The sequence below is a fragment of the Rhinatrema bivittatum genome, chromosome 1 (genome assembly GCF_901001135.1).
Source record: "Rhinatrema bivittatum chromosome 1, aRhiBiv1.1, whole genome shotgun sequence".
Lineage (NCBI taxonomy): Eukaryota > Metazoa > Chordata > Amphibia > Gymnophiona > Rhinatrematidae > Rhinatrema > Rhinatrema bivittatum.
In genome coordinates, this window is record NC_042615.1 from 736853452 (window position 1) to 736869386 (window position 15935).

The 15935-nt window shown below is 40.0% G+C and overlaps 1 protein-coding gene across 2 annotated transcripts in view; it reads right to left on the reverse strand.

Moving 5' to 3' along the window:
* Positions 1-15935, reverse strand: part of PARP8 (poly(ADP-ribose) polymerase family member 8) — a 451712-nt gene that overhangs the window by 185968 nt on the left and 249809 nt on the right. For both annotated transcript variants that reach the window (XM_029577668.1, XM_029577676.1), the window contains exons 14-15: positions 8627-8680; positions 8440-8535 (exon numbers count right to left, since the gene is read on the reverse strand). In XM_029577668.1, coding sequence (XP_029433528.1) covers positions 8440-8535; positions 8627-8680 — 150 coding nt within the window. The remainder of the gene's footprint in view (positions 1-8439; positions 8536-8626; positions 8681-15935) is intronic.

The following is a 15935-nucleotide window of genomic DNA, read 5'->3' on the forward strand; positions in this document are numbered from 1 at the left end:
GAAGATGATGTTTTTAAACAGCATTCATGTCTCATGAAAACTTTTAACCTTTTTTAACTGCTCCTTTTATTTATTTTTTTCTAATTTCCTCATTTTCTCCTTCTTTAAATTTGAATGCTACTACAATAGATTTCCTTAATGTCCCCCTTTTAGTGATTATGTTAAATTTGATTAGATTATGGTCACTATTGCCAAGTGGCTCCATTACTGCTCTTTCTGGCACCAGATCTTGTATTGTAGCGAGGATTAGATCTAAAATATCCTCCCCTCTTGTTGGTTCAAGGATCAGCTGCTCCATGAAGCAGTCATTTATAGCATCTAGAAATGTTACCTCCCTAGCATGTCCTGATGAGACATTTTCCCAATTAATATTGGGGTAATTGAAATTTCCCATGATTATTATGTTTCCCAATTTGTTAGCTTAGATTCCACAGTACATTTTGTTTCCTACAGGACATTTATCTTGTTTGACTCTATGCCATCCTTAACATATAGCATCACCTATCCACCAATTTGACCCAGCCAATCATTTTGATATATGTTTACCCTGCTAATAGTGTCCATTGGTTATCTTCCTTCCATCAGGTCTCAGAGATGCCTATTATGTCTACATCTTCATTCAGTGTCATACATTCTAACTTTGCAATCTAATTTTTTTAGACTTCTGGTATACACATACAGACAATTCAAAGTATGAGTTTTAATCATATTCATAACCTGCCTATTAGTTTGGAATAACTTATCTCTCTCTGCTCTTTATTTAAATGCACCTGGGCTACTTCTGCCTTTGGTGCAACCTATCTATTGGGATATTCTAACTTTCCTATTATGACACTATCCTTTGGAGATACCTCACTCCAAACCATATGCTCCTAAGTGACTCTGCTAGAGATCTTCCTGCCACTAGGGTCCTGCAGATGAAACAGGGAGCATTTCTAGAGAATGCTACTCTGGAAGTTCTGGATTTCAGCTTTCTACCTAAAAGCCTAAATTTGGCTTCCAGAACCTACCCATATGTATCATGACAGTCGGTTCCCTTCCCTGCACTGTCTAAAATCCTATTTAGGTGAAGTGTGAAGACCACCACTTTTGCATCAGGCAGGTAAATTACAAGCAATCTTCCCGCCCACCAGCCACCCAGCTATCTACATTTCTAATGATTGATTTACCAACTTAAACGACCATCTAACCCTTTGCTCCTGAGACACATCCTCAGTGTGAGATGATTTTGACTCAACTGCATTCATAATGAAAGAGTGGCCAAGTGGTTAGAGCAATGGGCTGAGAAGGAGAAGTAGTAGCCTAGTGATTAGAGCAGTGGGCTGAGAACCAACGAGGTTCAAATTACTGCTGATACTCTTACTGATCTTGGGCAGGTCATTTTTTTCTCCCATTGCCTCAAATACCTATTTAGATCAAAAGCTCTTTAGGGGCCGGGACTTTGTACATCAACTACTAATAATGCTATAAGCTACCTTGCACATTAATTAACCCAAATTATTTAAATTGTTTACTAGATGCCTTATTTCCTTTTTTTGGAGGTAAGCTTCAAATTGTTTACTTCCTCTGCAAAGAAGAATACAGTAGTGTAACCCTTGGTTTACCTTCCTCCTCTTTCCCTATGGTACATCAACTATTCTATGGAGCATGGCATTGTTTAAACATCTTAGTTGAGACTGTGAACTACAGATGAAGGAGAGATGGTAGGAGGAGTAGGTTAATGAAGTACCAGGCCTACAAAGAATCCAGGTCTCTAAGGAAAAAAATCCATTTATATGCATGATGTCCTTCAAATGTCTGATGAAATAAGCCCTTTGTAAGGAGAGCAGCCAAGCCTTCAGTTTTGCAGAAATGTAATGGCTATATTGTACAATCAATCAACAGATCTTTTATATTATGCACTTTCTAAGCACATTAATTTCTTGAGATTATTAATATTTTCACAACTTTGACAGCTCAAGTAGAGTACAATAAAAAATCTTGAGAATTCCTAATCTAGAAGATATCAATCAAATGAGACAAGTAAAGATCTAAGCAAACAAATGAAACACAGAAATGCCGCTATGGGACTTAAGAAGCAAATTTAAATTTTAACGTAGCTATAACAGTATTTACATTTCTGTGTCACCTATTCCAGATACTACACTGAAGAGGTGCTTGAGATGCATTAGATTTAAAAGTGTGGCAAACAAGAAGGTATAATTCAAAGCACAACACAGAAAAGTTTCCAATAGCAGACTAATAACTAAAATTAAGATGATCATGCACTTTTTAGAAAAGTTTATATAAATAAAAATAAAATCCTGTCTATTATTGCCTCAGTATTTTACAGCATATACATTTAGATGTGTCTGTTTCCATAAGGTGCTTAATAAGGCAAATTAAAATGAGACTTTTTTAAATATGTTGATTTGAAAGTCCATAGACCTGAAAAAGGTTCAGAGTAATGATTCTGAAATGTTATCTTGAGATCCACTGTCCCTTCAAGATTACATAGTATTGATTAAGAAATGAAGTGTAACAATCTATTTGTTATACCATTGATGTGAGCCAAAAACTAGGTATAATTGCTACAACTTTTTTTATTTTTCTTTGAGACTGAGAGTCAGTTATGCTGTGGAAAATATATAGGATCAGTCAGTCTTTTAATAAAATTGAAGTTTCTGAAAGTTAAAATAAGTGTTCAGGGAACCAAATACATTTACTTGAAGAGCTAGATTTTTGAAAGGTTTTATGCAGGTAGACATGTAAAATTCCTTATAACCTAACCAGTGTGGGCAAAGATAGATGTGCAGTTTCAGAATGCCTCTAACAGCAAAGAAGGAAGCGAAAAGCCAGAGATCAACTGAGGTCTAGAGCAGATCCATCTACAAGTTGGTCACCATTCCTGTGCTCTGGTCTGATCATCAGTGATTTCACTTTTCTTCAACACTTGGTCAGGGAAAAAAAGACAGATCAATCCACCCAAACCTCTCAGTAAACTAAAAAAAGATCTGCTACAAGGAAGAAAGAAAGAAGGCAGAAACACTCAGGGAAGGATAAATTAAAAATGGACTCTATCCTTTAAGAATTACAAGATGGCCATCAATGATGCAGAAGAACTGGGGCGAGAAACCCCACTGAAGAATTGTTCCATATTGTTAATGGCCTCCTAGAAACACTCCCAGCCTTGCAACATGGTACCAGAAAAACCACAACCTGCAATCAACTAGCCAACTTCTTTCACTACAAAACAATTGAGTTTCAAAAGACTAGATGAAGGACACCACATTCTGGATGAGAGCAACTCAAACTCAGAGACAACAAACAATATACCATCGAGGGAAGCATCCTTTCCTGAATCTTTTAAGCAGGCTTTAGGGACAAATGTAGCACTGAGGCAGTTCTGTAAATCATGTTAAATTATTTGAGATTGAGACTGGATAGGGAAATTATTTTCTTCAGATTATGCTAGATTCATCAGCTGCCTACAATATCATGGGCCATGAGATTCTGTTAACCAGACTTGCATTCCTCAGTGTTGGAGGTGCAGTAGCCAATTGGTTCAGATCTTGCCTGACAAATTGTTTTCAGTTTATTTTCTGGGATGGCAAGGTATCCCCTTCTTATTCCCTGCAACGTGGAATCTCTCATGTTATTAAATCTTTATCTGCATGCTGTGTTAGATATCATCAGAACCTTTTAGGTTTTATTCCATTGTTATGCTAATGAGCTTTAGATTTATTGTCTCATTGACCAATTCGGCCACTTGTATTAATGACTGTCTTGGGGTTGTATCTGCTGGATAAAGACTAGTAAGATGACTTTGAATGCCTCTAAAACAGAGGTGCTTGCAGTCAGTAAACATGTGGTTGAATTTCTCAAGGGTGCATATCAGAGATGTGAATCGGAACCGGAATCGGTTCGGATTCCGGTTCCGATTCACATGTGTGTTTTTTTCTATCAGGCCCAATCGTGGTTTTGTTTATCGGCTGCTCCCGAGCTGATAAACAAAAAACCCACCCTGACCCTTTAAAACTAACCCCTTAGCTTCCCCCACCCTCCCGACCCCCCAAAAAATGTTTTACAGGTACCTGGTGGTCCAGTGGGGGTCCCGGGAGCGATCTCCCACTCCGGGCCGTCCTCCCGCTCCCGGGCCGTCGGCTGCCACTAATAAAATGGCGCTGATGGCCCTTTGCCCTTACCATGTGACAGGTATCCGTGCCATTGGCCGGACCCTGTCACATGGTAGGAGCACTGGATGGCCGGCGCCATCTTGTGCTCCTACCATGTGACAGGGGCTGACCAATGGCACCGGTAGCCTCTGTGACATAGTAAGGGCAAAGGCTATCGGCGCCATTTTGAATACTGGCAGCCAACGGTCCGAGTGCAGGAGATCGCTCCTGGACCCCCGCTGGACTTTTGGCAAGTCTTGTGGGGGTCAGGAGGGTCCCCCAAGACTTGCCAAAAGCCCCTGGTGGTCCAGCGGGGGTCTGGGAGCGATCTCCTGCACTCGGGCCATTGGCTGCCAGTAATCAAAATGGCGCCAATAGCCTTTGCCCTTACTATGTCACAGGGACTACCGGTGCTATTGGTCAGCCCCTGTCACATGGTAGGCCACAAGATGGCGCCGGCCATCCAGTGCTCCTACCATGTGACAGGGTCCGGCCAATGGCACGGATACCCTGTCACATGGTAAGGGCAAAGGGCCATCGGCGCCATTTTGATTAGTGGCAGCCGACGGCCCGGGAGCGGGAGGACGGCCCGGAGCGGGAGATCGCTCCCGGGACCCCCACTGGACCACCAGGTACCTGTAAAAGGTTTTTGGGGGCATTGGGAGGGTGGGGGAAGCTAAGGGGTTAGTTTTAAAGGGTCGGGGTGGGTTTAGGGGTTATTCCGTTTTTCCCGCCCTCCCCCAAAACGATAAGGGAACCCCCACGATCAATATTGTGGGGTTTTCCTATCGTTTTGGGGGAGCCCCCAATTTCTGATGATTTTGAAAATATCAACGATATTTTCAATCGTCCGAAAAACCGATTCACATCCCTAGTCGTATTGCTTTGGGTGGTTCCTTTCTCTCCTTAAAAAACAAGGTTAAGAGTCTAGGGGTAACCCTGGTCTCTCACCTTTATTTTGAAGAACATATTGTACAGCTGTGTAGCAGAACTTTTCATAAGTTGTGCTTGGTTCACTGTTTGAAGCCATAATTATCTATGTTGCAACTTCAAATGGTTGTTGAAGCCTTAGTGATTACTCCAAAGGACTACTGTAACTCCTTACAGTCTCTTAAGAGCAGGCAGATTACCCAATGTGCTGCAAACAGACTAATTTCTGGTTCTGGTGTCAGGGAACATATTTTTCCAATTTTAGCTAAACTTCATTGGCTCTAAATTCAAATTTGAGCACAATTCAAGATCATTTGTCTGGGATTTACATCCTTGTGTGGTCTGGTTCTTGAGTTCTTAGGTAAAAAGCTTGTGAAATATGTTCCTGGTCACTGTTTATGTTCATTTAATGATTACCTGTTATGTGTTCCATCGTGTAGACAATATAGGTAGGCCAGAAATATATCTTGGGCTTTTACCTATGCTGTCCTGATTTTGTGGAACTTGCTTCCATAGGAAGTAATGATAGAAACTGATTTTTTTAAGTTCAGCTGATTTTTGAAAGCTTTATTTTTTCAGAAAGTTTTCTTTTTTAGAAGGTGTTTAATTGACTCCCTATTTTTGGATGGATCTATGGGTATTTAGATGTGATGGTTGAGCTGGGTTCAAGTTGCTGTGTTCAGTCAATCTATGATTATTATATTATTTTTGCCTTTTTTATTGTCCCTATATTTGTTTTCATATCTATTTTTATATAATGATGATGCATTTAATGCTTTATGTTGTATTTTTGATGCATTTTTTTTATTAGGTTTTGTACATCATCTGGAGCAGTGGAGAGCTGATTCAAAATGGAAATAAATAAAATTAACAATCTCACCCATCAGGAAGCCACAACAGAATACCTAACTTCTCAGTCCGACAACAAACTTAATCTAGTTGCTGCCCCTACCCCAACTTAGATGGAAAGAGACAAACCTAGCCATGGCGATTCCAAATTACTCACCCAAGAGGGAAAGCACCTGTAACTAATTTTAAATTGTCTACAATATAGCCAAACTGGAACCCTTGACCTCATCTGACCTGAAACAGCCAGAAAAATATACTTTACCCTCAAGCCACTGCTCAAACCTAGAATACCCTAACTATCAAGCAAACATAAATGCACGCCCAAACAGGACTGGAGACTACTGTCCACAGAATCAACAGGATAGCATAGCAGATACTGCCCCTCTTGCCCCTGCATCCAAGGCAGGATACTCAGAGTCCATCGATAATCCTAACGAGAGAGTCACAAATCCTGTCTTCAAACAGCTCGACAATTTTCAACATCAAAGGTCTTACGTCACTTAGGAAATACAAGGCTGTGATTCTGAACCATGTCCCATCCATCTGCTCAAGGAGCTGGCAGACTCACTCACATCCCACCTCTCTAAAAATGTAAATGTCTTGCTCTAATAGGAACACTACCCTAACCTCATAAAAATCAACCAATGTTAGATCCATACTAAATAAACCCTCACTGGATACTTCTGACTGTGTTGACCACCATCCAAATAAAAAACCTCCTCATACTATCTAAACATACAGAATCTGTGGTAACCAGACAACTGAGAAACTTCCTTCAAGACAGCAACAGCCTAGATCAGAGCTTCCAAAACTGTGGGTCGGGATCCCAAACGGGGTCACAAAACCTCCAGCCGGGGTCACAAGTGCCTCAAAGGGCAGTTCTCTCCAGACATCACCAGCAGCAGAAGTAGTGGAAATCACCATGGGATCTTTGAGCTAGCATGTACTCTTGGGTCCTGCAATGGTCCTGCCTTTGCTTGAGTTTCCACGGTAACAGGAAGCCATGTATGAGGAGGGACTGGGGCCACTGCAGGGCCTGTGAGCTTTTACTGACTTTCATTACTAATGCTGCTGCCAATTGCACTTCAACATTAGGCATTGGACCAGCCATTGGGGAACAGTAGGCAAAGTGTGCACAGGTCTGTGCAGGTTGTCACTTCTTCTCTATCCTCTCCCATTGCTGAACTTACCTAAGAGAAAAATGTTGCCCCTGTCATCAGCCTGCCCTCTCTTCCCATTAGCTGTCATCCACTTATCACCTGAGGCCCAAAGGAAAATGTTGCTGCTGATTCTAGTAAAGGGGATGTGTGGATGGGGGCTGTTTGAAGGGAGGGATCAGATATAGGAAGGGTTTGAATGTTGGATCAGTGGGAGAGGGATTGGCTGTGAAAGGTGAGAGGGGGGATGCAAAAGAGGAGCTAGGGGTGAGAGTATCAACTGGGGAGGTATGCGAGAAAAGAGAAAGGAAGTGGATGTCCATTCTCATATCCATCCTCAATTTTTGTAAATATGTTGTTATGCATTATCATGTTCAATCTTTGTAAATATGTTCATATCCCTCTCCTCCCCCCCCCTTTTTTTCCTCGCTTGATTTCTGGCTCTTCCTCAGAGCCCCTATTCTTTTGTTTATTGTTCTCTGGTTTCCCCCCATTCAATGTAATTTCAACCTTTCGTTATGATGTAAACTGATATGATGTGTATTTTAATGTCGGTATAAAAAAAGCTGTCAAATAAATAAAAATAAATAAATAAATAAATAAATAAATGACAGATGATCAATTGGGGTTACAAAAATGACTTGGAGATGAGAGAGGTTCAGTGGGGAGGATGTAAAAAGCTGGAGTGGGTGAGCGAGTGGCTAGGCTGGGAACAGGAGAGTAATTGGGGGATGTAAGAGTGGATCAGTTGGAGGGGCAGAGGTTGAGAGGCCATCTGGAGGGGGGTGGAGGTTGAGAGAGGGGATCAATTGGAGTGCAGGAATGGTAAGTGGAGGGATTGTTGGAGGTGAACTACACACCCGCTAAACAGGTTTGGTTGTCCTCTGGGATCATGTGAATTTTAAAGTGCTAAAATGGGGTCACATTGGCTAAAGGTTTGGGAAGCCCTGGCCTAGAATAAGCACAATCCAGACTCTGCAAAGGACACAACATCAAAACTCTCCTTGTCTCACTATCAAAGACATACTGCAAAATTCACCTCTAAAAGCACTGTTAGCATGCATACACTTAATTTACACATGCTTATGATACTTTTTTCATGTATGCTCTTGTTTGTGAGTTTAAGTGCATTTTAGTATATTGGCATCAAAGTAAGGTACACCTTATCACACTATAAAAGATCCAGGAATGCATGTGGAAAGTACGTTTTAAACCTGCCCCAATTAATCTTTTAAAAAACTGTTCCCTGTTTCTTTGGTAATAAAATAAATCATGTATGATCCAGCTGTCAAATTAGCTCAAGAAAGTGTGCACCATAAAATTTACAGTTACATAACTTATAAACTTACTCTTAGCATGGGGCCATTCTGGAACACATGGGGTTCATCACATACCACACAGTATTCATTCAGCACAGGTATCCGCTGCTCAGCAAACTCAATAGTCTAAGATAAAAAGAAATGCTGCAAGTTTGGCCTCAAACAGAATAATAGGTAGTCGATATATTTTTTAAATGAGCTGGGTATTAACTCCTACCTGAACAAGAAAGCCATGATCTCGTACAGGAATGCATTTTGCGTCATAACTTGGCTGGAAGAAAATAATACTTACTTTATTATTATTACACAAATGAGAGTTGGTTTGTGATTTGTACCAAGCATCTATTATGTGTTTTATATAAAATCTTCAATAATCAAAAAGAAAAAAAATCTGGTGGCACAGACATTTTTTGCACAATTCTTGACATTACAATCACAAGCCATGGACATTTCTATATTAAAAAAAAATGAAACCCTACAGCAACTCCTGCCAAAATTAAATAAAATTCAAACAAAGCCAGACAATCCAGGTATATGACAATTTGGGGCGGATTTTAAGAGCCCTGCTCGCCGGTGAGCCTATTTTACATAGGCCTACCGGCGCGCGCAGAGCCCCGGGACTCGCGTAAGTCCCGGGGTTTTCTGAGGAGGGCGTGTCGGGGGGTGGGCCCGAACCGCGCAACGTTTTCGGGGCGTGTCGGGAGCGTTCCGGGGGCAGGCCCGGGGGCGTGGCTACAACCTGGGGGCGTGGCCGTGCCCTCCGGACCCGCCCCAGGTTGCGTCCCGGCGCGCTAGCGGCCCGCTGGCGCGCGGGGATTTACATCTCCCTCCGGGAGGCGTAAATCCCCCGACAAAGGTAAGGGGGGGTTAGGTAGGGGAAGGGAGGGGAAGGTGAGGGGAGGGCAAAAGAAAGTTCCCTCCGAGGCCGCTCCGATTTCGGAGCGGCCTTGGAGGGAACGGGGGTAGGCTGCGCGGCTTGGCGCGCGCCGGCTATACGGAATTGATAGCCTTGCGCGCGCCGATCCAGGATTTTAGCGGATACGCGCGGCTACGCGCATATCTACTAAAATCCCGCATACTTTTGCTTGCGCCTGATGCGCCAGCAAAAGTACGACAAATCGCGCGGTTTGAAAATCTACCCCTTAATCTCTAATAAATATAACATCAAACACTTACCACAAATATTCCAGTTCTTGCAAGAACTTGAATGAAGTTTCTGTGAGAACTGGAACACTAGTGGGAACTATGTTCAACTTGCATTAAAGCATGGATTAATTGTTATATATCTAGAGTCTGGCTTTTCATGCTCCTCTTTATGATGGGCCACCACTTCATCTATTTGAACTATACCTTTATTTTTGACAGAACAGCTAACAGAAACATTGCCATTTCTTCTTATGCCAGTTCAAATGACTAAGGGTGTTAAGGAACTATAACTAACATCTCATTTCACACAGGCCACCTTAACTGGGATTTGAATTGGTGGCCTAGCTATCGCTTCCCTATGGTGATATTATTATTACACAGTCTTTCACTGCTAGGCCAAATCCAGCTAAGTTCAAATGCAGCTAAGGTGGCTTATATGAAATGAGTTGGTGATCTCAGTCTAGTTTCTGGTGCCACCATAGAAGTGTCCACATCACAGCTCCTGTCAGATTCCTATAAATCTGTGAATTCTGCTAAATCTTATCACTAACTTGTGACAAGGGCAAGATGAGAGAAAATTATGGAAAATGCTCACTTGAACATTTTCCTTGAGCTATATGATTCAGAAAATATGAAATAATTTTACTATAAATTATTACATTTAATTCTTTATTATTAATTAGACGTGATCTTAACTCTGTTTAAACAAAAAGCATAACAAAGAAACTACTGGACTTCATTTATAGATAAAAGTGAAAATAAGTCATGAGTTGAATGGTATATAGTAGACTTCTTCCCTCATGGGAATGATTCATGGCAAGTATTTCCAGATTAATACTAAACTTTTTTGCTGCAAGAGTACCAGAGAAAGTGCAGCATGAAGTTATTCAATGGAGATACGTGAACAACTCAAAGTCAAACTTGAGGCAGGCAAATTTATGCCCGTTTTAAATTTGATGTCATTTTTGGATTTTCTGAAATTCACTAGACATATTTGTTAGATGTTTACCTGCAGGCCTAGGGCACTTTCTAATAAATTGAAACATAATACAAAAAAGTTGTCTTTGGATTTTCAAAAATTCCAAACATATTCCTCCAATTTGACGGAAATCTGAAGGCAAATGTTTGAATCTACATTGGAGTTGCTCCGATATGTTGAACCTTCAAAATTTTTCCAGGTTCATCAAGCTATTTGACAAATCTTTTTTGAAGTTGCACATCTCTTTTCCTAAGAGTGTAATACATTCGAACACCCAGAATCACTTTCTTTGACAGTTTCATGAGTTTTCAGTTATCTTGTATGACTTTCTTTTTCTGTTATGACTGCAAAGACTGGATAAATTTACACGGTTGTTTAAAAGTTTGTTAATCCCAAGTATAAAAATGAAATTTACAAGTTCTTACCACAATACCCTTTGTTACATAACATAAGAACATTCCCATACTGGGTCAGACTGAGGGTCCGTCAAGCCCAGCATCCTGTCTCTTAACAGTGGCCATTCCTGCTCACCAGTACCTGGCAGGATCCCAAATAGTCTTATGCAACAAACAATGTATAAATTAAACAATTCCATGTTTCTTCAGACACACTAATAGACAAGGTAGGCACATTAAGAATAATTCAAAGTCAGTGCGTGTGAAATAGTAAGTAAAGCCCCTATTTCCTTAGCACAATTAATTGATTAATTAGACTCAGGTGCAGAAATAATTGGGTAACAAGTAAACCATCCTGTAGAGGAAATTTTGTGTAAAGTTTGGGTATTCTGACCTATATAAAGGTCCAAAATGTTTTGAACTTGGCTTTCACCATAAAAATTAGTTGGAATTAATCATGCCATCATCTTAAACAACAAAGAACTAAAGTTAAGTAACACCAAACTTTTAGCAGAGTTAGAAAAACTAGACATGACTTATAACACTCACCAAATAGTACTTATTATGATATAATGTTACAGTATTTTTGATGGCACCTGTTTAAGAGTTAGAAATCTAGACACTTTATTCAACATAGTTTTTGTGCCTTATTGTGAACCGCTGTGATGGCACCCGCTTAACGACGGTATAGAAAAGATTTAAAATAAATAAGTAAATAAATAAATAAATAAAAAGAAATTTCAGAGAACCTATGAAAAAGAATAGTTGATGTACATCTGTCCAGACAGACTATTTCTAAACATATGGGGCTCCATCCATGCATTTTTAGACAAATAGTCTATAAATGGAACAAATTGAAAAAATTAAAGACTACAATGATTCTAACCATGCGTGGTCATCCTGCCAAGATTACCCAAGGACAAATCAGAAAAACATCCACAAAGAAACCTGGAAACATCTAAAGATTTGTAGGCTTCTCTTGCTGTGGTTTTGTGAGAGTGCATGCATTAACTATTAGGGAAAAAATGACTAAAAATGGCGTTCAAAGGAGGATAGCTAGGAAGAAACCACTGCTTTCTCAGGTTTTAGAGATGATACACAAGATCTCTGAAATAGTGTTTGCTGGGAAGATGAGTCAAAAATTGAACTTTTCAGTGACAATAACAAAGTTTTCTTTAGTGAAAACCAAACACTGCTCCAAAGTACCTCTTCCCAACTGTCAAACATGATGATATTAAGTATCATGGTATACAGCCACTTTGCTGCATCAGGATCTGGGTGGCTTTAAAGCAGAAAATTCTAGAGGACAAAGTCAAGCTATTCATCTGCAAGAAGAAGCTAAGCTGAAAGTGAGTCATGCAGCAAGACAATGACCCTAAACATTCAAGAAAATCTATTACAAAATGTTAAAAGAGGGGCGTCCCCTCTAATTACAGAATGAATGCCAGCTTCAAACGGTAATAAAGAAAGGGGTTTATTAATACAGGTAATTAAACAGAGGAAGGCGGAAGATTCCTCTATTGGAGCAGAGAATTACAGAAAGAAAAATAGTACAAGCAAAGGTGTACAAGGTCTGTTTAAAATCTGCTCAGTGTTCTTCACGTGTGCATCAGCTTATAAAGGGTCTGGGGTCTGCTATTATCAGTCATCTGCATAATCCACACCCTTTACCTTTAATAGCCAATCGATATATATGTTAACATGTGTACTTTAGCTTGCTCTTACTATAGGCCACAGGCCTCTTCTTATCAGTTAGAATAACAAACTTAGTTCCATCCTTCCAGGAATGATGTCATCTGTGCTGGATAATTCTCTGGCAAGTTCAGTAATCAGTGCTTCATAGTGCTATAACTACATATGTGCAGGATATATGCAGTGCACTATTCTACATATCCCCCTGTGAAGGGTGATTGGCTAAGAACCCTTCATACCTATCTGAGTCACATATCGCCATGTCTTAGGCTGCCCAGCCTAGTTAAGGCTACTCCTTACTGGCGAGAGGCATTACCCGTCTTCGTACCGATATGCTCATTTTTCACAGATAGTCATTACAGGTGGTGGGGAATGGTACAGTGTCAGCATGAGAATCCAGAAGCATCAGGTTCAAGGTTTCAGCTTGATTAAGCATGATCCGAGTGCTAGTCTGTGTCACCAGCATTTCAGAAACTTGATCACGGCATTTTCGTAGGCAGATACAGAGACATGGTAAGCAGAGACAAACAACTAGCCCAAGTAAGGCAATTGTACACATGGAGCCAATTAGAATTTTGAATCCTGAACCTAAACTAGAAAACCATGAGCCAAGGGATCCAAATGGATCACTGACATCAAGTCCTTTCCAGGTTTGCACCGGTACATGTGCTATAGACATCATGTTCCGAGTGATTTCCTCAATCACTTCACCCTTGTCGTCTATTTGAAGACAACAGTTACTGAGGTTAAATTTACCACATAATCCTCTTTCTACAGCTAGTATATAATCTAATGCTAGATGAGTCTGATAAATAGCATTCCAAAAACCCTTTTGCTGAGTGGCTAATATTCTCAGTGCTTTAGCAGTTTCATTAGTAATTATTTCAACAACAGCTTGCAATCTTATAATACGATTCAACATATAAATTGGAGTTCCATAACCCCAAGAGCCTTTCTAATAGGTTACAATATTGAGCCAATAAGAATTTACCATTTGAGCTTGCATGGTATAGTTGAGAAAAGATTGAGAAAAACAAGAAGAATTGCCTATAGCTATAGTGTGTAATTCTGTGTAAGGGCTATGAATGCACTTTGTTGCAACGATGGAGTGGGCCAATATCCACTGCGCTTTACATGAGATGGGATCGGTGCTTTTACACATGGGGGTCACAAATATAACAATCAAGAGGGATAACCTAGCAGAGCAGTTGGACATCCTTCTTAAAAGGTACAGAGAAAACATGAAGAGGTAATCCATTGAAATGGACAAGGAGGAGAAGGAAAAACAACAAAAACATAAGGCATGTTCTGGTCATAGGTAGGAGTAGGTACAGTTGCATATCCTTGTGAGAGGAAGCCTCAGAATGGGTAAATTTCTACAAGGAGATCAATCTCAGAATAAGCACAAAGGCCATAAAACTACCAGGAAATATTTGTGAGAGGGTATAAACAAACTCCAGGTAAAATCTGAAAGGAAGTGTTACAGGAAGAAATGTTCAAAAAGGTTACAGAGAAATCAGAGTATAAAGGGAATAGGATATTGGAATATAAAAAGCCAGCAAAGTAATTACTATAGGTACAGGCTGTAGAAGAAAGAATAAGTCAAAGAGATGCAGAGGTACCAACAGTAAGACGAGTGGGAAAATGCTAGAAATAGCTTACAGCAAATAGAACAGCATGAATGTAACGTACTCTGATGTAGCAGAAATATATATGCACATAAGAAAAGGGGAGATCCAGAGAAAAACCTGATAGTTAAAGGATAAGAGCGTGTATGGCCAAGCCAAATCATTACCACATCTATAGGTCAAATCCCAGAATGCGGGTAGGGAATATACTTAAAAATGAGGGAAACCGACCTTTCGGTAGAGAGTCAAAGGGCAAATGTCATAACTAGATCTTGAGGAGTGTCTCATTTATGGACTTGTATCCATTGTTGGGCAGGGACTTCAGTAGGGTCAAAACAGGTAATGGTTGTATGCACATACACTGTATTGTGTGGAATTATGAGAACGGTATGTAACTGTCCCTTCACAATCATAAGGGAATTTGTATAGCAGAGTAGAAGTTTTAGTCGTACCATCTATAGTTACTGTGATGCAAGCATTACAATTCGGGTCAGTGGTGCATACAGGGAGTATGCCATTCCAAAAGAATAATACACAAAAAAGAATAAACATGTTAATGCAAAAAGTGAATACCAAACTGGAAATACAAAAGCAAACTAATAGTAACAAAGAAAAGAAGGCAAAGAAAAAGGGCTGTTGAAACATCAGGCAAGTGCAGTCATGTGACAAAGCATCTGTAGGCCCAATAGTGGATAAAACATTGTCCAGGGATAAGGGATTCAAGAAAACATTTGACCATACTGGGGCATATCTCGTTCTAAGAGAGCAATCAGTGGGATATAGTATGTGGGTAATGTAATCAAGGCAGCTTTCATAGACACGGATAATGGGTGAAGAAAAGCATATTACATAATCATATACGGATATAAGAGGTTGGAGTTAGACAGGGAAGATACTACAAAATTTAGAAAAACCAGCATTAATTCTGTCCAAATAATGGCAATTTGCAAATAGGACCAAACAGCATCTGAGCAAGACAAAAACAATGAATACGATGTATGATGGCAGTCTTTGAAAACAGTTCACAGTCCAAGTCAGGATAATCTTTGAATTCAATGATGCAGATGGGGGAAAACAGGTCATTCAGCTTAGTGCGCGTCAGGGACAGGAAACAGAGCCGTGCAGTTCGACAGTAGGTAAGTTACTTGATCAGAAGCTACCATAAGAGCAAAACAAATTCAGATTAATTAGGGAGAAGAGTTCACCACAGACATCACATCACAAAAAACATTAAACTTTGACACACAACGGCACTCATTTATCAGAACACAGAAGACAAACAAGAAACACATGGTTTACTTCTGATGAGCTCAAACCCCTGATCAAAAATAAAGGTAGGCCAAAAAAAAACATAAAAAAGTACTGAGAAAATGTCTAGATCGATCTAGAATAAAAACAAAAGAAAAAGCAAAAAACAATCAGTTGAAAAATGAAAAACAATGAAAAACGGAGAAAAAGAAGAAAATGTAATCTTCAAATGGTCCAACGACTATTGACCTGGGGAAACATAAAATCTGAGAACAGATAAAGGTTAGAGGAATTACAGCTCATTTGAAACTAAATATCCTGATATGAATTCAGCAAACTACAGTCATAAAGCTACTGTTGGTTCTTTAATATAGCTGCGCCACTAGGAGGCGCTGTGCTCATTAATATTCAGCTTTCACTCTGTTTTTTTTTTTTTTT